We start from the raw sequence: 26,302 nt of genomic DNA, 5'->3' as shown, positions 1-26,302 counted from the left end.
GGGCCTTTACTAGTCCTGTATTACTAGTCCTGTATTAACAGACCTATATAGACATCTGTAACGCTGGGCCTTTACTAGTCCTGTATTACTAGTCCTGTATTAACAGGCCTATATAGACATCTGTAACGCTGGGCCTTTACTAGTCCTGTATTACTAGTCCTGTATTACTAGTCCTGTATTAACAGACCTATATAGACGTCTGTAACACTGGACCTTTACTAGTCCTGTATTAACAGGCCTATATAGACGTCTGTAACACTGGGCCTTTACTAGTCCTGTATTACTAGTCCTGTATTACTAGTCCTGTATTAACAGACCTATATAGACGTCTGTAACACTGGGCCTTTACTATTCCTGTATTAACAGACCTATATAGACGTCTGTAACACTGGGCCTTTACTAGTCCTGTATTAACAGACCTTTACTAGTCCTGTATTAACAGACCTATATAGACGTCTGTAACGCTGGGCCTTTACTAGTCCTGTATTACTAGTCCTGTATTACTAGTCCTGTATTAACAGGCCTATATAGACATCTGTAACACTGGGCCTTTACTAGTCCTGTATTACTAGTCCTGTATTAACAGGCCTATATAGACATCTGTAACGCTGGGCCTTTACTAGTCCTGTATTACTAGTCCTGTATTAACAGGCCTATATAGACATCTGTAACACTGGGCCTTTACTAGTCCTGTATTACTAGTCCTGTATTAACAGGCCTATATAGACATCTGTAACGCTGGGCCTTTACTAGTCCTGTATTACTAGTCCTGTATTAACAGACCTATATAGACGTTTGTAACACTGGACCTTTACTAGTCCTGTATTACTAGTCCTGTATTAACAGACCTATATAGACGTCTGTAACACTGGGCCTTTACTAGTCCTGTATTACTAGTCCTGTATTACTAGTCCTGTATTAACAGACCTATATAGACGTCTGTAACACTGGGCCTTTACTAGTCCTGTATTACTAGTCCTGTATTACTAGTCCTGTATTAACAGACCTATATAGACGTCTGTAACACTGGACCTTTACTAGTCCTGTATTACTAGTCCTGTATTACTAGTCCTGTATTAACAGACCTATATAGACGTCTGTAACACTGGGCCTTTACTAGTCCTGTATTACTAGTCCTGTATTAACAGACCTTTACTAGTCCTGTATTACTAGTCCTGTATTAACAGGCCTATATAGACGTCTGTAACACTGGGCCTTTACTAGTCCTGTATTACTAGTCCTGTATTAACAGACCTTTACTAGTCCTGTATTACTAGTCCTGTATTAACAGGCCTATATAGACGTCTGTAACACTGGGCCTTTACTAGTCCTGTATTACTAGTCCTGTATTAACAGACCTATATAGACGTCTGTTGGCGGAAAAAATTGCACCACCCCCACCCTCGATCTATGTGTGCGTGTGTCTCTGTGTTATAAACCTACTGTTACACACGCCTCTTGGAGGAGGGAACGCCACACCCTGCTACATCTCAACTCCCCGTGGAGTGAAAGAGGTATGGGACTGTAGGTGGAGTGAAAGAGGTATGGGACTGTAGGTGGAGTGAAAGAGGTATGGGACTGTAGGTGGAGTGAAAGAGGTATGTGACTGTAGGTGCAGGTAAGGATGACAGAGGCAGAGAATATTACCGTTTACAGGGAATTTATTCTTCCTTTACACGGTAATTTGGGGAAAAGGGGCTGGATGGAACAAAAACAAAGAAAGTTAAAGTTAAAGAGCCCCCTCTCCTACCCACTACTTACTTATTCTTAACGCCACCTGGCGCGCTAACCAAAATACAGGGGGTGGTCTGCCCAGGTCTTACCTAGTGGCATAGACAGAGTACACACTACGTGTACATGTATGCCCGCAGGCCTCTTGCCTAAACACTCCCAAGGTGACTTCCCCTCCCCTGGGAACAAAAACAGAATAATTACTAACGTAAAGAGAACCATTTCAATAATCAAAAACAATGAGTCCAATTGGCACAGACATACCTCAGAAGTAGCGGCTACAAAATACTTTCAACAAACTGTCTCTGAGCAACAACCAACACAGGACATCCTAGAAGCTCTCTCTCTTAACAAAGGAACTCTGGCTTTTCAAGCTGCAGCAGGAGTCGGTAATTGCTGACAGCTGTATCCCCTAACGAGAGGGCGGGATCAAAGCTCCAATCTGCAATGGGGCCGACTAATCAGTTGCTTGGGGGAATCCAGGAAGCCATTTCCTGAAATACACACATACATGAACACAAACCCACAACACAGAAACTGGTGAACGTAACACAACATTCATGCTGATGTGTTGCTGTGTCATGTATTGTGTCTCTGTGTTATAACACTACATTCATGCTGATGTGTTGCTGTGTCATGTATCGTGTCTCTGTGTTATAACACAACATTCATGCTGATGTGTTGCTGTGTCATGTATTGTGTCTCTGTGTTATAACACTACATTCATGCTGATGTGTTGCTGTGTCATGTATCGTGTCTCTGTGTTATAACACAACATTCATGCTGATGTGTTGCTGTGTCATGTATTGTGTCTCTGTGTTATAACACTACATTCATGCTGATGTGTTGCTGTGTCATGTATTGTGTCTCTGTGTTATAACACAACATTCATGCTGATGTGTTGCTGTGTCATGTATTGTGTCTCTGTGTTATAACACAACATTCATGCTGATGTGCTGTTGTACTATGCCATGTGTATTTCTCTGTGTTATCATTAAGGTTGCAAAACTACCAAATTTACCGGAGTCTTCAGTAATTGTGGTAATTAACAGAAAATCTATAGTAATCTATCGTAACTTTGGTATTTTATACTTGAATAACTTAAGAAAATGTTTTCATATATATTATTCATTCTGTATATCTGTGTCCATATTGTCCATGAGTTTCTAGTAGACAGACCATATGGTTCAAGAGAAAACAGCCTAATTAATGACAAAAGCATCTAATCAACAATGGCATTATTTTTTATTAACTCTGCAACTCTTCCAACTATTGACTTTATTCACAACCACCACAAGTTTGACGCCAAAACATTGACAACAAATACATACTGACATTGTCAAATAAATCAAAGTTTGTCAAAAACAAATATAAAGGATATTTCATGAAACCCTCATGTTAAACAGCAGTGGTTTATAATTAGTATAATGTTAAACAGCAGTGGTTTATGTTTAGGATCATGTTAAACAGCAGTGGTTTATAATTAGTATAATGTTAAACAGCAGTGGTTTATATTTAGGATCATGTTAAACAGCAGTGGTTTATAATTAGTATAATGTTAAACAGCAGTGGTTTATGTTTAGGATCATGTTAAACAGCAGTGGTTTATGTTTAGGATCATGTTAAACAGCAGTGGTTTATATTTAGGATCATGTTAAACAGCAGTGGTTTATAATTAGTATAATGTTAAACAGCAGTGGTTTATATTTAGGATCATGTTAAACAGCAGTGGTTTATAATTAGTATAATGTTAAACAGCAGTGGTTTATATTTAGGATCATGTTAAACAGCAGTGGTGTAATGGCATTCCTCCTCCTCTTCATCTTCGGAAGAGGAGGAGTATTGAGGGAACCAAGGCGCAGCGTAGTGAAAAGACATATTTATTTAACGAAAACACAAACTTGATTAAACTAACAAAAACAACAAACGGTGTAGACAGACCTAGACGACGTACTTACATAAAACAAGAAAAACGCACGAATAGGAAACATAGGCTACACAAACCGAACAAACCGTAAACAGTCCAGCATGGTGTACAGACACAGACACGGAAGACAATCACCCACAACGAACACTGTGACAACGCCTACCTAAATATGACTCTTAATTAGAGGAACGCCAAACACCTGCCTCTAATTAAGAGCCATACCAGGCAACCCATAAACCAACACAGAAACAGAAAACATAGAATGCCCACCCAACCTCACGTCCTGACCAACTAACACACATAACAAACTAACAGAAATAGGTCAGGAACGTGACATAACCCCCCCATAAGGTGCGAACTCCGGGTGCACCAGCACAAAGTCTAGGGGAGGGTCTGGGTGGGCATCTGACCACGGTGGTGGCTCAGGCTCCGGGCGAGGTCCCCACCCCACCATAATCCATCCTAGCCTCCATCTCCCCCTAAGAATGTCCACCCTCATTTTACCCCCACAAAATCCCCTTAGTAACATCAATGACAGGGACAGCACCGGGACAGAGAGATAGATCAAGACAGAGGGATAGCACAAGACAGAGGGATAGATCAGAATAAAGAGGTAGATCAAGATAGAGAGGGAGATCATGATAGAGGGGCAACTCCGGACTGAAAGGCAGCTCCGGACAGAGAGACAGCTCTGGACTGAGGGGCAGTTCTGGGTATATAGCCGTTTCTGGCTGAAGGGCAGCTCATGGCTGACTGACGAATCTGGACGCTCATGGCAGGCTGACGGCTCTCGACGCTCATGGCTGGCTGACGGCTCTCGACGCTCATGGCTGGCTGACGGCTCTCGACGCTCATGGCTGGCTGACGGCTCTCGACGCTCATGGCTGGCTGACGGCTCTCGACGCTCATGGCTGGCTGACGGCTCTCGACGCTCATGGCTGGCTGACGGCTCTCGACGCTCATGGCTGGCTGACGGCTCTCGACGCTCATGGCTGGCTGACGGCTCTCGACGCTCATGGCTGGCTGACGGCTCTCGACGCTCATGGCTGGCTGACGGCTCTCGACGCTCATGGCTGGCTGACGGCTCTCGACGCTCATGGCTGGCTGACGGCTCTCGACGCTCATGGCTGGCTGACGGCTCTCGACGCTCATGGCTGGCTGACGGCTCTCGACGACTCATGGCTCTCTGACGGCTCTCGGCCACTCATGGCTCGCTGGCGGCTCTGGCAGATCCTGTCTGGTTGGCGGCTCTGGCAGATCCTGTCTGGTTGGCGGCTCTGGCAGATCCTGTCTGGTTGGCGGCTCTGGCAGATCCTGTCTGGTTGGCGGCTCTGGCAGATCCTGTCTGGTTGGCGGCTCTGGCAGATCCTGTCTGAGTTGGCGGCTCTGGCAGATCCTGTCTGAGTTGGCGGCTCTGGCAGATCCTGTCTGGTTGGCGGCTCTGGCAGATCCTGTCTGGTTGGCGGCTCTGGCAGATCCTGTCTGGTTGGCGGCTCTGGCAGATCCTGTCTGGTTGGCGGCTCTGGCAGATCCTGTCTGGTTGGCGGCTCTGGCAGATCCTGTCTGACGGACGGCTCTAGCGGCTCCTGTCTGGCGGGCGGCTCTAGCGGCTCCTGTCTGGCGGGCGGCTCTGTAGGCTCATGGCAGACGGGCGGCTTTGCAGGCTCATGGCAGACGGGCGGCTTTGCAGGCTCATTGCAGACGGATGGCTCAGACGGCGCTGGGGAGACGGATGGCTCAGATGGCGCTGGGGAGACGGATGGCTCAGATGGCACTGAGGAGACGGATGGCTCAGATGGCGCTGGGGAGACGGATGCCTCTGGCCGGATAAGGCGCACTGTAGACCTGGTGCGTGGTGCCGGAACTGGAGGCACCGGGCTAAGGACACGCACCTTCATACTAGTGCGGGGAGCAGGGACAGGGCACACTGGACTCTCAAAGCCCACTCTATACCTGGTGCGTGGTACCGGCACTGGTGACACCGGGCTGAGGGCAAGCACATCAGGATTAGTAGGGGGAGAAGAAACAGTGTGTACAGGGCTCTGGAGACGCACAGGAGGCTTAGTGCGTGGTGCCGGAACTGGAGGCACCGAACTGGATACACGCACTACAGGGAGAGTGCGTGGAGGAGGAACAGGGCTCAGGAGACGCACTGGTAGCCTAGTGCGTAGTGTAGGCACTGTAGGTACTAGGCTGGGGCGGGGAGGTGGCGCAGGAAATACCGGACCGTGCAGTCGTACTGGCTCTCTTGAGCATTGAGCCTGCCCAACCTTACCTGGTTGAATACTCCCGGTCGCCCGACCAGTGCGGGGAGGTGGAATAACCCACACCGGCCTATGTAGGCGAACCGGGAAACCATGCGTAAGGCAGGTGCCATGTATGCCGGCCCAAGGAGACGTACTGGAGACCAGACTCGTTGAGCCGGCCTCATGACACCTGGCTCAATGCCCAATCTAGCCCTACCAGTGCGGGGAGGTGGAATAACCCGCACTGGGCTATGCACTCGTACAGGAGACACCGTGCGCTCTACTGCGTAACACGGCGCCTGCCCGTACTCCCGCTCTCCACGGTAAGCCTGGGAAGTGGGCGCAGGTCTCCTACCTGCCCTTGGCCCACTACCTCTTAGCCCCCCCCAAGAAATTTTTGGGTGTTACTCACGGGCTTTTTGGGCTTCCGTGCAAGATGCGTTCCCTCATAACTCCAGTTCCTCTCTCTCTTTTCCTCCACTCTCCGAGCTGCCTCCAGCTGTTCCCATGGACGGTGATTCACTTTAGCCCATGGTCCTTCTCCGTTAAATATTTGCTCCCAACTCCACAAGTCCTGTATACTTCCCCGTTGCTCCAAATTACGCTGCTTGGTTCTGGATTCTTGGTGGGTGATTCTGTAACGGCATTAATCCTCCTCTTCATCTTCGTAATAGGAGGAGTATTGAGGGAACCAAGGCGCAGCGTAGTGAAAAGACATATTTATTTAACGAAAACACAAACTTGATTAAACTAACAAAAACAACAAACGGTGTAGACAGACCTAGACGACGTACTTACATAAAACAAGAAAAACGCACGAATAGGAAACATAGGCTACACAAACCGAACAAACCGTAAACAGTCCAGCATGGTGTACAGACACAGACACGGAAGACAATCACCCACAACGAACACTGTGACAACGCCTACCTAAATATGACTCTTAATTAGAGGAACGCCAAACACCTGCCTCTAATTAAGAGCCATACCAGGCAACCCATAAACCAACACAGAAACAGAAAACATAGAATGCCCACCCAACCTCACGTCCTGACCAACTAACACACATAACAAACTAACAGAAATAGGTCAGGAACGTGACATAACCCCCCCATAAGGTGCGAACTCCGGGTGCACCAGCACAAAGTCTAGGGGAGGGTCTGGGTGGGCATCTGACCACGGTGGTGGCTCAGGCTCCGGGCGAGGTCCCCACCCCACCATAATCCATCCTAGCCTCCATCTCCCCCTAAGAATGTCCACCCTCATTTTACCCCCACAAAATCCCCTTAGTAACATCAATGACAGGGACAGCACCGGGACAGAGAGATAGATCAAGACAGAGGGATAGCACAAGACAGAGGGATAGATCAGAATAAAGAGGTAGATCAAGATAGAGAGGGAGATCATGATAGAGGGGCAACTCCGGACTGAAAGGCAGCTCCGGACAGAGAGACAGCTCTGGACTGAGGGGCAGTTCTGGGTATATAGCCGTTTCTGGCTGAAGGGCAGCTCATGGCTGACTGACGAATCTGGACGCTCATGGCAGGCTGACGGCTCTCGACGCTCATGGCTGGCTGACGGCTCTCGACGCTCATGGCTGGCTGACGGCTCTCGACGCTCATGGCTGGCTGACGGCTCTCGACGCTCATGGCTGGCTGACGGCTCTCGACGCTCATGGCTGGCTGACGGCTCTCGACGCTCATGGCTGGCTGACGGCTCTCGACGCTCATGGCTGGCTGACGGCTCTCGACGCTCATGGCTGGCTGACGGCTCTCGACGCTCATGGCTGGCTGACGGCTCTCGACGCTCATGGCTGGCTGACGGCTCTCGACGCTCATGGCTGGCTGACGGCTCTCGACGCTCATGGCTGGCTGACGGCTCTCGACGCTCATGGCTGGCTGACGGCTCTCGACGCTCATGGCTGGCTGACGGCTCTCGACGCTCATGGCTGGCTGACGGCTCTCGACGACTCATGGCTCTCTGACGGCTCTCGGCCACTCATGGCTCGCTGGCGGCTCTGGCAGATCCTGTCTGGTTGGCGGCTCTGGCAGATCCTGTCTGGTTGGCGGCTCTGGCAGATCCTGTCTGGTTGGCGGCTCTGGCAGATCCTGTCTGGTTGGCGGCTCTGGCAGATCCTGTCTGGTTGGCGGCTCTGGCAGATCCTGTCTGAGTTGGCGGCTCTGGCAGATCCTGTCTGAGTTGGCGGCTCTGGCAGATCCTGTCTGGTTGGCGGCTCTGGCAGATCCTGTCTGGTTGGCGGCTCTGGCAGATCCTGTCTGGTTGGCGGCTCTGGCAGATCCTGTCTGGTTGGCGGCTCTGGCAGATCCTGTCTGGTTGGCGGCTCTGGCAGATCCTGTCTGACGGACGGCTCTAGCGGCTCCTGTCTGGCGGGCGGCTCTAGCGGCTCCTGTCTGGCGGGCGGCTCTGTAGGCTCATGGCAGACGGGCGGCTTTGCAGGCTCATGGCAGACGGGCGGCTTTGCAGGCTCATTGCAGACGGATGGCTCAGACGGCGCTGGGGAGACGGATGGCTCAGATGGCGCTGGGGAGACGGATGGCTCAGATGGCACTGAGGAGACGGATGGCTCAGATGGCGCTGGGGAGACGGATGCCTCTGGCCGGATAAGGCGCACTGTAGACCTGGTGCGTGGTGCCGGAACTGGAGGCACCGGGCTAAGGACACGCACCTTCATACTAGTGCGGGGAGCAGGGACAGGGCACACTGGACTCTCAAAGCCCACTCTATACCTGGTGCGTGGTACCGGCACTGGTGACACCGGGCTGAGGGCAAGCACATCAGGATTAGTAGGGGGAGAAGAAACAGTGTGTACAGGGCTCTGGAGACGCACAGGAGGCTTAGTGCGTGGTGCCGGAACTGGAGGCACCGAACTGGATACACGCACTACAGGGAGAGTGCGTGGAGGAGGAACAGGGCTCAGGAGACGCACTGGTAGCCTAGTGCGTAGTGTAGGCACTGTAGGTGCGGGGCGGCAGGGTAGCCTAGTGGTTAGAGCGTTGGGCTAGTAACCGAAAGGTTGCAAGTTCAAATCCCCGAGCTGACAAGGTACACATCTGTCGTTCTGCCCCTGAACAAGGCAGTTAACCCACTGTTCCTAGGCCGTCATTGAAAATAAGAGTTTGTTCTTAACTGACTTGCCTAGTTAAATAAAAATAATAAAAAAATAAAAAAAAAGGTTAAATGTAAGTCGCTCTGGATAAGAGCGTCAGCGAAATGACTTAAATGTAAATGTTAAATGTAGGTACTAGGCTGGGGCGGGGAGGTGGCGCAGGAAATACCGGACCGTGCAGTCGTACTGGCTCTCTTGAGCATTGAGCCTGCCCAACCTTACCTGGTTGAATACTCCCGGTCGCCCGACCAGTGCGGGGAGGTGGAATAACCCACACCGGCCTATGTAGGCGAACCGGGAAACCATGCGTAAGGCAGGTGCCATGTATGCCGGCCCAAGGAGACGTACTGGAGACCAGACTCGTTGAGCCGGCCTCATGACACCTGGCTCAATGCCCAATCTAGCCCTACCAGTGCGGGGAGGTGGAATAACCCGCACTGGGCTATGCACTCGTACAGGAGACACCGTGCGCTCTACTGCGTAACACGGCGCCTGCCCGTACTCCCGCTCTCCACGGTAAGCCTGGGAAGTGGGCGCAGGTCTCCTACCTGCCCTTGGCCCACTACCTCTTAGCCCCCCCCCAAGAAATTTTTGGGTGTTACTCACGGGCTTTTTGGGCTTCCGTGCAAGATGCGTTCCCTCATAACTCCAGTTCCTCTCTCTCTTTTCCTCCACTCTCCGAGCTGCCTCCAGCTGTTCCCATGGACGGTGATTCACTTTAGCCCATGGTCCTTCTCCGTTAAATATTTGCTCCCAACTCCACAAGTCCTGTATACTTCCCCGTTGCTCCAAATTACGCTGCTTGGTTCTGGATTCTTGGTGGGTGATTCTGTAACGGCATTAATCCTCCTCTTCATCTTCGTAATAGGAGGAGTATTGAGGGAACCAAGGCGCAGCGTAGTGAAAAGACATATTTATTTAACGAAAACACAAACTTGATTAAACTAACAAAAACAACAAACGGTGTAGACAGACCTAGACGACGTACTTACATAAAACAAGAAAAACGCACGAATAGGTAACATAGGCTACACAAACCGAACAAACCGTAAACAGTCCCACGTGGTGTACAGACACAGACACTGAAGACAATCACCCACAACGAACACTGTGACAACGCCTACCTAAATATGACTCTTAATTAGAGGAACGCCAAACACCTGCCTCTAATTAAGAGCCATACCAGGCAACCCAAAACCAACACAGAAACAGAAAACATAGAATGCCCACCCAACCTCACGTCCTGACCAACTAACACACATAACAAACTAACAGAAATAGGTCAGGAACGTGACAAGTGGTTTATATTTAGGATCATGTTAAACAGCAGTGGTTTATATTTAGGATCATGTTAAACAGCAGTGGTTTATATTTAGGATGTTAATTATATGTTTTACAGTTTTGTCATTGTATATCTTATTTTAAAATTATCTTATTTATTTATTTCATATATTTTACATGTGATACAATCCTTGAAAGATATCAAAATTCTGGGAGTTTACTGGTAAACTTTGAAAGTTTTCAGTAATATATCTTCCTTTTGCAACCTTAGTTATCATATCCTGTCACCATGCTCGGAACCTGTGAAAATAGGACAATAACTTCCCAATGAATCATTAACTTAAATGTTCAAAGTGCTCTCTGTGGGATCCAAACCTTTTGGAACAGCTATAACATCTATCACTATCTAAGGACAAAGCAGCCATCTTCCTCCACTCCATCCCTCTCTTAACTTGGACTCGTAAGGGGATTTAGGAAAGATACAAATGAAGGAATTATGGGTATTATGTCAAAATGAGCTTCCGCTTTCAGCGGCGGCACGCATGCATGTGCCTTCATGTGTCGTCGTTGTGAATTTGTTCGATTACTTGTTGGTTATTACTGCATTGTCGGGAACTAGAAGCACAAGCATTTTGCTACACTCGCATTAACATCTGCTAACCATGTGTATGTGACTAATACAATTTGAAGTAAACAGAGACATTGGTTACATCTGTGTCCATATTGTCCATGAGCTTTAGCTTTACTGTGGAGTGTTATACAAGTGGCTAGTACAGTTGATATTTACTATCACACTTGGCTTCTCTCTCATGCTGTATGTGGGTGTGTGGGTGTGTGGGTGTGTGGGTGCATATTAGTAAACATCTGTATCCTCCTCAGATCTGTTTATGAACAAACATGGCTACCTTCGCCAACCACTCAACAAATGGGAGCAGCGGGCACAGCTGGCGCTGTCAATTCAAGGAGGACTTCAAGTACATCCTGCTTCCTGTCAGCTACACTCTGGTCTTCGTGATTGGCCTAGCCCTAAATGTCACAGCCATGTACGTGATCCTGTTCCGAACGAAACGCTGGAAGCCCTCCACGGTGTACATGTTCAACCTGACAGTGTGCGACACCCTCTACATCCTCACCCTACCCTTCCTAATCTACTACTACGCCGACAAGAACGACTGGCCCTTCAGCGAGCCGTTCTGCAAACTCATCCGCTTCCTGTTCTACGCTAACCTTTACGGTTCCATCCTTTTCCTGTGCTGCATCAGCCTGCACCGCTTCCTGGGCGTGTGCTATCCGATGAGGTCCCTGAGCTGGGTCAGCGCCAGGAGAGCCCGGCTGGTATCTGTGGCGGTGTGGGCGTGTGTGTTGATGTGCCAGGCTCCCGTGCTCTACTTCTCACGCACCAGGGACGAGGGGACGGAGAGGGTGTGTTTCGACACGTCCAGTCCAGAGTTATTTCATGACTTCCTGGTGTACAGCTCGGTGGTGTCTGTCCTGATGTTTGCCTTCCCCTTCATGGTGGTGATGGTGTGCTATGGACTGATGGTGAGGAAGCTTCTGGAGCCCACCTGGGGGGCAGGAGGGAGCCAGTCGAGGGGAGTCGGGGGGCTCGCTGCGCATCGCTCCAAACAGAAGTCTGTGAAGATGATAATCATTGTGTTAGCAGTGTTCATGCTGTGTTTCCTACCCTTCCACCTGACCAGAAGTCTGTACTACTCCCTCAGATACCTGGAGCAGATGGACCCCTCCCAGGTACAGTACCACAGCCATTGGAGTACTACGCTTTTAAAGGCTCTGCCTGGTTCTCCCTTTCACCCAAGGTGCAGGAGTCTGGCTCCAGATAGCTCTCCCTTTCACCCAAGGTGCAGGAGTCTGGCTCCAGATAGCTCTCCCTTTCACCCAAGATGCAGGAGTCTGGCTCCAGATAGCTCTCCCTTTCACCCAAGATACAGGAGTCTGGCTCCAGATAGCTCTCCCTTTCACCCAAGATACAGGAGTCTGGCTCCAGATAGCTCTCCCTTTCACCCAAGATGCAGGAGTCTGGCTCCAGATAGCTCTCCCTTTTACCCAAGGTGCAAGAGTCTGGCTCCAGATAGCTCTCCCTTTCACCCAAGGTGCAGGAGTCTGGCTCCAGATAGCTCTCCCTTTCACCCAAGATGCAGGAGTCTGGCTCCAGATAGCTCTCCCTTTCACCCAAGATACAGGAGTCTGGCTCCAGATAGCTCTCCCTTTCACCCAAGATACAGGAGTCTGGCTCCAGATAGCTCTCCCTTTCACCCAAGATGCAGGAGTCTGGCTCCAGATAGCTCTCCCTTTTACCCAAGGTGCAGGAGTCTGGCTCCAGATAGCTCTCCCTTTCACCCAAGGTGCAGGAGTCTGGCTCCAGATAGCTCTCCCTTTCACTCAAGATGCAGGAGTCTGGCTCCAGATAGCTCTCCCTTTTACCCAAGGTGCAGGAGTCTGGCTTCAGATAGCTCCCCCTTTCACCCAAGGTGCAGGAGTCTGGCTCCAGATAGCTCTCCCTTTCACCCAAGGTGCAGGAGTCTGGCTCCAGATAGCTCTCCCTTTTACCCAAGGTGCAGGAGTCTGGCTCCAGATAGCTCTCCCTTTCACCCAAGGTGCAGGAGTCTGGCTCCAGATAGCTCCACCTTTCACCCAAGGTGCAGGAGTCTGGCTCCAGATAGCTCTCCCTTTCACCCAAGGTGCAGGAGTCTGGCTCCAGATAGCTCTCCCTTTCACCCAAGGTGCAGGAGTCTGGCTCCAGATAGCTCCCCCTTTTACCCAAGGTGCAGGAGTCTGGCTCCAGATAGCTCTCCCTTTCACCCAAGGTGCAGGAGTCTGGCTCCAGATAGCTCTCCCTTTCACCCAAGATGCAGGAGTCTGGCTCCAGATAGCTCTCCCTTTCACCCAAGATACAGGAGTCTGGCTCCAGATAGCTCTCCCTTTCACCCAAGATACAGGAGTCTGGCTCCAGATAGCTCTCCCTGTCACCCAAGATGCAGGAGTCTGGCTCCAGATAGCTCTCCCTTTTACCCAAGGTGCAGGAGTCTGGCTCCAGATAGCTCCCCCTTTTACCCAAGGTGCAGGAGTCTGGCTCCAGATAGCTCTCCCTTTCACCCAAGGTGCAGGTGTCTGGCTCCAGATAGCTCTCCCTTTCACCCAAGGTGCAGGAGTCTGGCTGCAGATAGCTCTCCCTGTCACCCAAGGTGCAGGAGTCTGGCTCCAGATAGCTCTCCCTGTCACCCAAGGTGCAGGAGTCTGGCTCCAGATAGCTCTCCCTTTCACCCAAGGTGCAGGAGTCTGGCTCCAGATAGCACTCCCTTTCACTCAAGATGCAGGAGTCTGGCTCCAGATAGCTCTCCCTTTTACCCAAGGTGCAGGAGTCTGGCTTCAGATAGCTCCCCCTTTCACCCAAGGTGCAGGAGTCTGGCTCCAGATAGCTCTCCCTTTCACCCAAGGTGCAGGAGTCTGGCTCCAGATAGCTCTCCCTTTTACCCAAGGTGCAGGAGTCTGGCTCCAGATAGCTCTCCCTTTCACCCAAGGTGCAGGAGTCTGGCTCCAGATAGCTCCCCCTTTCACCCAAGGTGCAGGAGTCTGGCTCCAGATAGCTCTCCCTTTCACCCAAGGTGCAGGAGTCTGGCTCCAGATAGCTCTCCCTTTCACCCAAGGTGCAGGAGTCTGGCTCCAGATAGCTCCCCCTTTTACCCAAGGTGCAGGAGTCTGGCTCCAGATAGCTCTCCCTTTCACCCAAGGTGCAGGAGTCTGGCTCCAGATAGCTCTCCCTTTCACCCAAGGTGCAGGAGTCTGGCTCCAGATAGCTCCCCCTTTTACCCAAGGTGCAGGAGTCTGGCTCCAGATAGCTCTCCCTTTCACCCAAGGTGCAGGTGTCTGGCTCCAGATAGCTCTCCCTGTCACCCAAGGTGCAGGAGTCTTGCTCCAGATAGCTCTCCCTGTCACCCAATGTGCAGGAGTCTGGCTCCAGATAGCTCTCCCTTTCACCCAAGGTGCAGGAGTCTGGCTCCAGATAGCTCTCCCTTTCACTCAAGATGCAGGAGTCTGGCTCCAGATAGCTCTCCCTGTCACCCAAGGTGCAGGAGTCTGGCTCCAGACAGCTCTCCCTTTCACCCAAGATACAGGAGTCTGGCTCCAGATAGCTCTCCCTGTCACCCAAGATACAGGAGTCTGGCTCCAGATAGCTCTCCCTTTCACCCAAGATGCAGGAGTCTGGCTCCAGATAGCTCTCCCTTTTACCCAAGGTGCAGGAGTCTGGCTCCAGATAGCTCTCCCTTTCACCCAAGGTGCAGGAGTCTGGCTCCAGATAGCTCTCCCTTTCACTCAAGATGCAGGAGTCTGGCTCCAGATAGCTCTCCCTTTTACCCAAGGTGCAGGAGTCTGGCTTCAGATAGCTCCCCCTTTCACCCAAGGTGCAGGAGTCTGGCTCCAGATAGCTCTCCCTTTCACCCAAGGTGCAGGAGTCTGGCTCCAGATAGCTCTCCCTTTTACCCAAGGTGCAGGAGTCTGGCTCCAGATAGCTCTCCCTTTCACCCAAGGTGCAGGAGTCTGGCTCCAGATAGCTCCACCTTTCACCCAAGGTGCAGGAGTCTGGCTCCAGATAGCTCTCCCTTTCACCCAAGGTGCAGGAGTCTGGCTCCAGATAGCTCTCCCTTTCACCCAAGGTGCAGGAGTCTGGCTCCAGATAGCTCCCCCTTTTACCCAAGGTGCAGGAGTCTGGCTCCAGATAGCTCTCCCTTTCACCCAAGGTGCAGGAGTCTGGCTCCAGATAGCTCTCCCTTTCACCCAAGATGCAGGAGTCTGGCTCCAGATAGCTCTCCCTTTCACCCAAGATACAGGAGTCTGGCTCCAGATAGCTCTCCCTTTCACCCAAGATACAGGAGTCTGGCTCCAGATAGCTCTCCCTTTCACCCAAGATGCAGGAGTCTGGCTCCAGATAGCTCTCCCTTTTACCCAAGGTGCAGGAGTCTGGCTCCAGATAGCTCCCCCTTTTACCCAAGGTGCAGGAGTCTGGCTCCAGATAGCTCTCCCTTTCACCCAAGGTGCAGGTGTCTGGCTCCAGATAGCTCTCCCTTTCACCCAAGGTGCAGGAGTCTGGCTGCAGATAGCTCTCCCTGTCACCCAAGGTGCAGGAGTCTGGCTCCAGATAGCTCTCCCTGTCACCCAAGGTGCAGGAGTCTGGCTCCAGATAGCTCTCCCTTTCACCCAAGGTGCAGGAGTCTGGCTCCAGATAGCACTCCCTTTCACTCAAGATGCAGGAGTCTGGCTCCAGATAGCTCTCCCTTTTACCCAAGGTGCAGGAGTCTGGCTTCAGATAGCTCCCCCTTTCACCCAAGGTGCAGGAGTCTGGCTCCAGATAGCTCTCCCTTTCACCCAAGGTGCAGGAGTCTGGCTCCAGATAGCTCTCCCTTTCACTCAAGATGCAGGAGTCTGGCTCCAGATAGCTCTCCCTTTTACCCAAGGTGCAGGAGTCTGGCTTCAGATAGCTCCCCCTTTCACCCAAGGTGCAGGAGTCTGGCTCCAGATAGCTCTCCCTTTCACCCAAGGTGCAGGAGTCTGGCTCCAGATAGCTCTCCCTTTCACCCAAGATGCAGGAGTCTGGCTCCAGATAGCTCTCCCTTTCACCCAAGATACAGGAGTCTGGCTCCAGATAGCTCTCCCTTTCACCCAAGATACAGGAGTCTGGCTCCAGATAGCTCTCCCTTTCACCCAAGATGCAGGAGTCTGGCTCCAGATAGCTCTCCCTTTTACCCAAGATGCAGGAGTCTGGCTCCAGATAGCTCCCCCTTTTACCCAAGGTGCAGGAGTCTGGCTCCAGATAGCTCTCCCTTTCACCCAAGGTGCAGGTGTCTGGCTCCAGATAGCTCTCCCTTTCACCCAAGGTGCAGGAGTCTGGCTGCAGATAGCTCTCCCTGTCACCCAAGGTGCAGGAGTCTGGCTCCAGATAGCTCTCCCTGTCACCCAAGGTGCAGGAGTCTGGCTCCAGATAGCTCTCCCTTTCACCCAAGGTGCAGGAGTCTGGCTCCAGATAGCACTCCCTTTCACTCAAGATGCAGGAGTCTGGCTCCAGATAGCTCTCCCTTTTACCCAAGGTGCAGGAGTCTGGCTTCAGATAGCTCCCCCTTTCACCCAAGGTGCAGGAGTCTGGCTCCAGATAGCTCTCCCTTTCACCCAAGGTGCAGGAGTCTGGCTCCAGATAGCTCTCCCTTTTACCCAAGGTGCAGGAGTCTGGCTCCAGATAGCTCTCCCTTTCACCCAAGGTGCAGGAGTCTGGCTCCAGATAGCTCCCCCTTTCACCCAAGGTGCAGGAGTCTGGCTCCAGATAGCTCTCCCTTTCACCCAAGGTGCAGGAGTCTGGCTCCAGATAGCTCTCCCTTTCACCCAAGGTGCAGGAGTCTGGCTCCAGATAGCTCCCCCTTTTACCCAAGGTGCAGGAGTCTGGCTCAAGATAGCTCTCCCTTTCACCCAAGGTGCAGGAGTCTGGCTCCAGATAGCTCTCCCTTTCACCCAAGGTGCAGGAGTCTGGCTCCAGATAGCTCCCCCTTTTACCCAAGGTGCAGGAGTCTGGCTCCAGATAGCTCTCCCTTTCACCCAAGGTGCAGGTGTCTGGCTCCAGATAGCTCTCCCTGTCACCCAAGGTGCAGGAGTCTTGCTCCAGATAGCTCTCCCTGTCACCCAAGGTGCAGGAGTCTGGCTCCAGATAGCTCTCCCTTTCACCCAAGGTGCAGGAGTCTGGCTCCAGATAGCTCTCCCTTTCACTCAAGATGCAGGAGTGTGGCTCCAGATAGCTCTCCCTGTCACCCAAGGTGCAGGAGTCTGGCTCCAGACAGCTCTCCCTTTCACCCAAGATACAGGAGTCTGGCTCCAGATAGCTCTCCCTGTCACCCAAGGTGCAGGAGTCTGGCTCCAGATAGCTCTCCATTTCACCCAAGATACAGGAGTCTGGCTCCAGATAGCTCTCCCTTTCACCCAAGGTGCAGGAGTCTGGCTCCAGATAGCTCTCCCTTTCACTCAAGATGCAGGAGTCTGGCTCCAGATAGCTCTCCCTGTCACCCAAGGTGCAGGAGTCTGGCTCCAGACAGCTCTCCCTTTCACCCAAGATACAGGAGTCTGGCTCCAGATAGCTCTCCCTGTCACCCAAGGTGCAGGAGTCTGGCTCCAGATAGCTCTCCATTTCACCCAAGATACAGGAGTCTGGCTCCAGATAGCTCTCCCTTTCACCCAAGATGCAGGAGTCTGGCTCCAGATAGCTCTCCCTTTCACCCAAGATGCAGGAGTCTGGCTCCAGATAGCTCTCCCTTTCACCCAAGGTGCAGGAGTCTGGCTGCAGATAGCTCTCCCTTTCACCCAAGGTGCAGGAGTCTGGCTCCAGATAGCTCTCCCTTTCACCCAAGGTGCAGGAGTCTGGCTGCAGATAGCTCTCCCTTTCACCCAAGGTGCAGGAGTCTGGCTCCAGATAGCTCTCCCTTTCACCCAAGGTGCAGGAGTGTGGCTCCAGATAGCTCTCCCTTTCACCCAAGGTGCAGGAGTCTGGCTCCAGATAGCTCTCCCTTTCACCCAAGGTGCAGGAGTCTGGCTGCAGATAGCTCTCCCTTTCACCCAAGGTGCAGGAGTCTGGCTCCAGATAGCTCTCCCTTTCACCCAAGGTGCAGGAGTGTGGCTCCAGATAGCTCTCCCTTTCACCCAAGGTGCAGGAGTCTGGCTCCAGATAGCTCTCCCTTTCACCCAAGGTGCAGGAGTCTGGCTCCAGATAGCTCCCCCTTTCACCCAAAATACAGGAGTATGGCTCCAGATAGCTCTCCCTTTCACCCAAGATGCAGGAGTCTGGCTCCAGATAGCTCTCCCTTTTACCCAAGGTGCAGGAGTCTGGCTCCAGATAGCTCCCCCTTTTACCCAAGGTGCAGGAGTCTGGCTCCAGATAGCTCTCCCTTTCACCCAAGGTGCAGGAGTCTGGCTCCAGATAGCTCTCCCTTTCACCCAAGGTGCAGGAGTCTGGCTCCAGATAGCTCTCCCTTTCACCCAAGGTGCAGGAGTCTGGCTGCAGATAGCTCTCCCTGTCACCCAAGGTGCAGGAGTCTGGCTCCAGATAGCTCTCCCTTTTACCCAAGGTGCAGGAGTCTGGCTCCAGATAGCTCCCCCTTTCACCCAAGGTGCAGGAGTCTGGCTCCAGATAGCTCTCCCTTTCACCCAAGGTGCAGGAGTCTGGCTCCAGATAGCTCTCCCTTTTACCCAAGGTGCAGGAGTCTGGCTCCAGATAGCTCTCCCTTTTACCCAAGGTGCGGGAGTCTGGCTCCAGATAGCTCCCCCTTTCACCCAAGGTGCAGGAGTCTGGCTCCAGATAGCTCTCCCTTTCACCCAAGGTGCAGGAGTCTGGCTCCAGATAGCTCTCCCTTTCACCCAAGTTGCAGGAGTCTGGCTCCAGATAGCTCTCCCTTTCACCCAAGGTGCAGGAGGCTGGCTGCAGATAGCTCTCCCTGTCACCCAAGGTGCAGGAGTCTGGCTCCAGATAGCTCTCCCTGTCACCCAAGGTGCAGGAGTCTGGCTCCAGATAGCTCTCCCTTTCACCCAAGGTGCAGGAGTCTGGCTCCAGATAGCTCTCCCTTTCACTCAAGATGCAGGAGTCTGGCTCCAGATAGCTCTCCCTGTCACCCAAGGTGCAGGAGTCTGGCTCCAGATAGCTCTCCCTGTCACCCAAGGTGCAGGAGTCTGGCTCCAGATAGCTCTCCCTTTCACCCAAGATATAGGAGTCTGGCTCCAGATAGCTCTCCCTTTCACCCAAGATGCAGGAGTCTGGCTCCAGATAGCTCTCCCTTTCACCCAAGATACAGGAGTCTGGCTCCAGATAGCTCTCCCTTTCACCCAAGGTGCAGGAGTCTGGCTGCAGATAGCTCTCCCTTTCACCCAAGGTGCAGGAGTCTGGCTCCAGATAGCTCTCCCTTTCACCCAAGGTGCAGGAGTCTGGCTGCAGATAGCTCTCCCTTTCACCCAAGGTGCAGGAGTCTGGCTCCAGATAGCTCTCCCTTTCACCCAAGGTGCAGGAGTCTGGCTGCAGATAGCTCTCCCTTTCACCCAAGGTGCAGGAGTCTGGCTCCAGATAGCTCTCCCTTTCACCCAAGGTGCAGGAGTCTGGCTGCAGATAGCTCTCCCTTTCACCCAAGGTGCAGGAGTCTGGCTCCAGATAGCTCTCCCTTTCACCCAAGGTGCAGGAGTGTGGCTCCAGATAGCTCTCCCTTTCACCCAAGGTGCGGGAGTCTGGCTCCAGATAGCTCTCCCTTTCACCCAAGTTGCAGGAGTCTGGCTCCAGATAGCTCTCCCTTTCACCCAAGGTGCAGGAGTCTGGCTCCAGATAGCTCTCCCTTTCACCCAAGTTGCAGGAGTCTGGCTCCAGATAGCTCTCCCTTTCACCCAAGGTGCAGGAGGCTGGCTGCAGATAGCTCTCCCTGTCACCCAAGGTGCAGGAGTCTGGCTCCAGATAGCTCTCCCTGTCACCCAAGGTGCAGGAGTCTGGCTCCAGATAGCTCTCCCTGTCACCCAAGGTGCAGGAGTCTGGCTCCAGATAGCTCTCCCTTTCACCCAAGATATAGGAGTCTGGCTCCAGATAGCTCTCCCTTTCACCCAAGATGCAGGAGTCTGGCTCCAGATAGCTCTCCCTTTCACCCAAGATACAGGAGTCTGGCTCCAGATAGCTCTCCCTTTCACCCAAGGTGCAGGAGTCTGGCTGCAGATAGCTCTCCCTTTCACCCAAGGTGCAGGAGTCTGGCTCCAGATAGCTCTCCCTTTCACCCAAGGTGCAGGAGTCTGGCTGCAGATAGCTCTCCCTTTCACCCAAGGTGCAGGAGTCTGGCTCCAGATAGCTCTCCCTTTCACCCAAGGTGCAGGAGTCTGGCTGCAGATAGCTCTCCCTTTCACCCAAGGTGCAGGAGTCTGGCTCCAGATAGCTCTCCCTTTCACCCAAGGTGCAGGAGTCTGGCTGCAGATAGCTCTCCCTTTCACCCAATGTGCAGGAGTCTGGCTCCAGATAGCTCTCCCTTTCACCCAAGGTGCAGGAGTGTGGCTCCAGATAGCTCTCCCTTTCACCCAAGGTGCGGGAGTCTGGCTCCAGATAGCTCTCCCTTTCACCCAAGGTGCAGGAGTCTGGCTCCAGATAGCTCTCCCTTTCACCCAAGGCGCAGGAGTCTGGCTCCAGATAGCTCTCCCTTTCACCCAAGGTGCAGGAGTCTGGCTCCAGATAGCTCTCCCTTTTACCCAAGGTGCAGGAGTCTGGCTCCAGATAGCTCTCCCTTTTACCCAAGGTGCAGGAGTCTGGCTCCAGATAGCTCTCCCTTTCACCCAAGGTGCAGGAGTCTGGCTCCAGATAGCTCAGGCTCAATTTAACCACTGCTATTATGATTGTTGTTGTTGATATTGTCATTATCCTTGTATAGGCTGGGATTCAAAGGTAATTGACATTTAAATGTAATTTCCACTACGGAGACGACATCTGCAGCATTTAAATTAGGTATGATCTCTGCGAGTGCGGTAACATTGCCTTTAAAGAGCCACTGAACATGCCGATTGGCACGTGAAGGAATCTAAGATAATTCAATAAATCTGTCATCGATGCCTCATAGTTCGTTTTCAAAGGGATGCCTCATAGGTTGTTTTCAAAGGGATGCCTCATAGGTCGTTTTCAAAGGGATGCCTCATAGGTCGTTTTCAAAGGGATGCCTCATAGGTCGTTTTCAAAGGGATGCCTCATAGGTCATTTTCAAAGGGATGCTGTCACGATCGTGTGGCGGATTGACGGACCAAAATGCAGCTTTTGGAAAATAAGCCATCTTCTTTTATTTAACACCACGAAGATGAACACGACACAAAAACACTTTAACAAAACAACAAAACGACCGTGAAGCTACAAACGTTGTGCACAAACATACAGGCTACTAACGTTCTTACATAGACAATTACCCACACCCAATGAAAGCCTATGGCTACCCTAAATAAGGCTCCCAATCAGAGACAACCGAAATCAGCTGTCTCTAATTGGGAACTCATTCAGGTAACCATAGACTCTCCTAGAATACTAACCAACATAGACAACGCTAGACATATACACTCAACACAAAACCATCTACTACACCCCATAACCCCTTTACCAAATAAACGCCCAAAACCAACAAAACATAAACATTACCCATGTCACACCCTGACCTAACTAAAATAATAAAGAAAACAAAGAATAATAAGGCCAGGGCGTGACATAACCCCCCCCTTGAGGCGCGAACTCCGGGCGCACCATACACAGTCTAGGGGAGGGTCTGGGTGGGCTCCCCTCCACGGTGGCGGCTCCGGCTCTGGTCGTAGTCCCCACGTCACCACAGTACCTAACCACCTCCTAGGCTTCCTCCAAACGACCCCCCTCCACATTAACCCCATTGCATTAAGGGGGAGTTCCGGACTAAGGGACAGCTCCGGACTAAGGACCAGTACCAGGGTAAGGGGCAGTACCAGGGTCAGGGGCAGTACCAGGATAAGGGGCAGTACCAGGGTAAGGGGCAGCACCAGGGTAAGGGGCAGCACCAGGGTAAGGGGCAGCACCAGGGTAAGGGGCAGCACCAGGGTAAGGGGCAGCTCCGGACTGAGGAATGGCAGCTCCGGACTGAGGGACTGCAGCTCCGGACTGAGGGACTGCAGCTCCGGACTGAGGGACGGCCCATGGCTGGCTGACAGATCTGGCTGCTCATGGCTGGCTAACGGATCTGGCTGCTCATGGCTGGCTAACTGATCTGGCTGCTCATGGCTGGCTGACGGATCTGGCTGCTCATGGCTGGCTGACTGATCTGGCTGCTCATGGCTGGCTGACTGATCTGGCTGCTCATGGCTGGCTGACGGATCTGGCTGCTCATGGCTAGCTGACGGATCTGGCTGCTCATGGCTAGCTGACGGATCTGGCTGCTCATGGCTAGCTGACGGATCTGGCTGCTCATGGCTAGCTGACGGATCTGGCTGCTCATGGCTAGCTGACGGATCTGGCTGCTCATGGCTAGCTGACGGATCTGGCTGCTCATGGCTAGCTGACGGATCTGGCTGCTCATGGCTAGCTGACGGATCTGGCTGCTCATGGCTAGCTGACGGATCTGGCTGCTCATGGCTAACTGACGGATCTGGCTGCTCATGGCTAGCTGACGGATCTGGCTGCTCATGGCTGGCTGACTGATCTGGCTGCTCCTGTCTGGTTGGCGGCTCTGGCAGATCCTGTCTGGTTGGCGGCTCTGGCAGATCCTGTCTGGTTGGCGGCTCTGGCAGATCCTGTCTGACGTACGGCTCTAGCGGCTCCTGTCTGGCTGGCGGCTCTAGCGGCTCCTGTCTGGCGGACGGCTCAGTGGGCTCATGGCAGACGGGCGGCTTTGCAGGCTCATGGCAGACGGGCGGCTTTGCAGGCTCATTGCAGACGGATGGCTCAGATGGCGCTGGGGAGACGGATGGCTCAGATGGCGCTGGGGAGACGGATGGCTCAGATGGCGCTGGGGAGACGAGCAGTTCAGTCAACGCTGTGCAGACGGCAGACTCCTGCCGGCTGAGGCGCACTGTAGGCCTGGTGCGTGGTGCCGGGACTGGTGGCACCGGGCTGGGGACACGCATCTCAGGGCTAGTGCGGGGAGCAGCAACAGGACGCACAGGACTCTGGGGACACACAGGAGGCTTGGTGCGTGGTTTAGACACTGGTGGTAAAGGGCTGGAGACACGCACCATATAGCTAGTGCGTGGAGGAGGCACTGGTGGTACTGGGTTGGGGCGGGGAGGTGGCGCCGGAAATACCGGACCGTGCAGGCGTACTGGCTCCCTTGAACGCCGAGCCTGCCCAACCTTACCTGGTTCTATGCTCCCCGTCGCCTGACCAGTGCGGAGAGGTGGAATAACCCGCACCGGCCTATGTAGGCGAACCGGGGACACCATGCGTAAGGCTGGTGCCATGTACGCCGGCCCGAGGAGACGCACTGGTGACCAGATGCGTTGGGCCGGCTTCATGACATATGGCTCAACGCTCAGTCTAGCCCGGCCGATACGTGGAGCTGAAATGTACCGAACCGGGCTATGCACGCGTACAGGAGACACCGTGCGCTCTACTGCGTAACACGGTGTCTGCCCGTACTCTCGCTCTCCACGGTAAGTACAGGGAGTAGGCGCAGGTTTCCTACCTGACTTCGCCACACTCCCTTTAAGGCCCCCCCCAAGAAATTTTTGGGTTGTACTCACGGGCTTCCAGCCTTGTCTCCGTGCTGCCTCCTCATATCGCCTCCTCTCGGCTTTCGCTGCCTCCAGCTCTTCACGAGGGAGGCGATATTCTCCAGGTTGATCCCACGGCCCCTTACCATCCAGTATCTCCTCCCATGTCCAGAAATCCTTTGTGGGTAGGTCCTGTTGCCGCCTTCCATGCCGCTTGGTCCTATGGTGGGTAATTCTGTCACGATCGTGTGGCGGATTAACGGACCAAAATGCAGCAGTTGGAAAATATGCCATCCTCTTTTATTTAACAACCCGAAGATGAACACGACACAAAAACACTTTAACAAAACAACAAAATAACAAAACGACCGTGAAGCTACAAACGTTGTGCACATACAAACAGGCTACAAACGTTCTTACATAGACAATTACCCACCCCCAATGAGAGCCTATGGCTACCCTAAATAAGGCTCCCAATCAGAGACAACCGAAATCAGCTGTCTCTAATTGGGAACTCATTCAGGTAACCATAGACTCTCCTAGAATACTAACCAACATAGACAACGCTAGACATATACACTCAACACAAAACCATCTACTACACCCCATAACCCCTTTACCAAATAAACGCCCAAAACCAACAAAACATAAACATTACCCATGTCACACCCTGACCTAACTAAAATAATAAAGAAAACAAAGAATAATAAGGCCAGGGCGTGACAGATGCCACATAGGTTGTTTTCAAAGAGATGCCTCATAGGTCGTTTTCAAAGGGATGCCACATAGATCGTTTTCAAAGGGATGCCTCATAGGTCGTTTTCAAAGGGATGCCTCATAGGTCATTTTCAAAGGGATGCCTCATAGGCTGTTTTCAAAGGGATGCCTCATAGGTCATTTTCAAAGGGATGCCTCAGGTTGTTTTCAAAGGGATGCCTCATAGGTCATTTTCAAAGGGATGCCTCAGTTCGTTTTCAAAGGGATGCCTCATAGGTAGTTTTCAAAGGGATGCCTCAGTTCGTTTTCAAAGGGATGCCTCATAGGTTGTTTTCAAAGGGATGCCTCAGGTTGTTTTCAAAGGCAGTTGCTCTTTAAAAGGCACATTGTTAACAGAATTATAAGAATTGAATCCCGGCCTTAATGTTTAAATCATTAGAGTTTTCATCCCCAGGTGAGCTGTGAGCTGCTGAAGGTGTCCAGCATGGCCTATAAGGTGACACGCCCCCTGGCCAGCGCCAACAGCTGTGTGGATCCCATCCTCTACTTCATGGCTGGACAGGGTTTCCGTAGCAACTTCACTAACAGGAGCAGGGCATCACCAATGAAACCAGGAAGCGTGACGGCGGCACTCTCGACGCAGCTCTGACCGACAGGAAGATCAATCTATGTACTGAATAGCTATGGAACACAGTGTGTATTCCATTGGAATGGAGAGAACACAGTTGGACAAAGACACTGGGTGGATGATTTGACCATGCTGGTCATTTATGAACATTTGAACATCTTGGACATGTTCTGTTATAATCTCCACCCGGCACAGCCAGAAGAGGACTGGCCACCCCTCATAGCCTGGTTACTCTCTAGGTTTCTTCCTAGGTTTTGGCCTTTCTAGGGAGTTTTTCCTAGCCACCGTGCTTCTACACCTGCATTGCTTGCTGTTTGGGATTTTAGGCTGGGTTTCTGTACAGCACTTTGATATATCAGCTGATGTAAGAAGGACTTTATAAATACATTTGAGTTGATGACTGGCTCCTTTGAACTGAATATCATTATCCGATACGGATCGGATGACCCATAGAGATCCTACTATTTCTAATTCTATGGGATGACGACTGTTTGAAAGAGAATGAACGATGTCAAAGTGGGCATATGTTATTGAATGTTTTATCCCTGACTGGTAAATAATGGGAGATTGCACATACAGTACAAATACCAGACCTCTTACTTGAAAGTGAGAGGGGTATACAGTAACTCATTGATTGAAATCTGACTTAGCTAAGGAAGCTAACGGCAGAGAAAAAGTACACTGGTTGATGCTGACAGTGTAGAGAAAATATATGCTGTTAGAAACATGATAGAGATGTTAGTGATATTCTAATCACTATTGTAATCACAATAAACAGTTATTATATCTTTAGGGGCCACTGATTGTAGTGTATCTAACAAACATATCTTCAGAAATGCATACACCACACACAGACTGTAAGTCAATCTGAAGAGGACCTCCTCTTGAGAGCTGTCAGAGATCGAGGTTCAGGTCTAGGCATGACTTGGACAGGTTCTAGGGTGTGTCTGGAAAATCATTCATTAACATCCCAAAGACTCACAGATGGTGCTGGATATAATCCAGACAGATAGATTTATAGAAGCAACACAAGCTCACTGCTGCCACGACTACAAACTACAGTGAAAAGAACTCATGCTTAAACAAAGCTACTGGTAATTTACCAAAGTTACCAGAATCTTCAGTAATTTTGGTAATTACCAAAAAATCTATAGCAATCTACCATAACTTTGGTAATTTATACTTGAATAATTTACATTTTTTAATTCATATATAGTATAATTTTTTTATATACAGTACCAGTTAGAAGTTTGGACACACCTACTCATTCAAGGGTTCTTCTTTATTTTTACTATTTTCTACATTGTATAATAATAGTGAAGACATGAAATAACACATATGGAATCATGTAGTAACCAAAAAAGTGTTAAACAAATCAAAAAATCTAACAAATCATGGCTGCTTTTCCGTCACTCTGCGGTCCAACTCAT

The 26,302-nt window shown here is 51.6% G+C and overlaps 1 protein-coding gene across 1 annotated transcript; it reads left to right on the top strand.

Annotated features, from left to right (window-relative positions):
* The first annotated feature begins 11,195 nt into the window (after positions 1-11,195).
* On the top strand, positions 11,196-25,945 carry LOC129822462 (P2Y purinoceptor 2-like). Its single transcript, XM_055880757.1, has 2 exons — positions 11,196-12,061; positions 24,699-25,945. Exons 1-2 carry the CDS (start codon positions 11,210-11,212, stop codon positions 24,891-24,893), a joined length of 1,047 nt encoding a protein of 348 aa, XP_055736732.1. The 5' UTR covers positions 11,196-11,209; the 3' UTR covers positions 24,894-25,945.
* Positions 25,946-26,302: the final 357 nt, after the last annotated feature.

This window comes from Salvelinus fontinalis, chromosome 24 (assembly GCF_029448725.1).
Source record: "Salvelinus fontinalis isolate EN_2023a chromosome 24, ASM2944872v1, whole genome shotgun sequence".
Taxonomy (NCBI): Eukaryota; Metazoa; Chordata; class Actinopteri; order Salmoniformes; family Salmonidae; genus Salvelinus; species Salvelinus fontinalis.
Note: the sequence above shows the minus strand (reverse complement) of the source record. Positions and strands in the feature narration are given on the sequence as shown.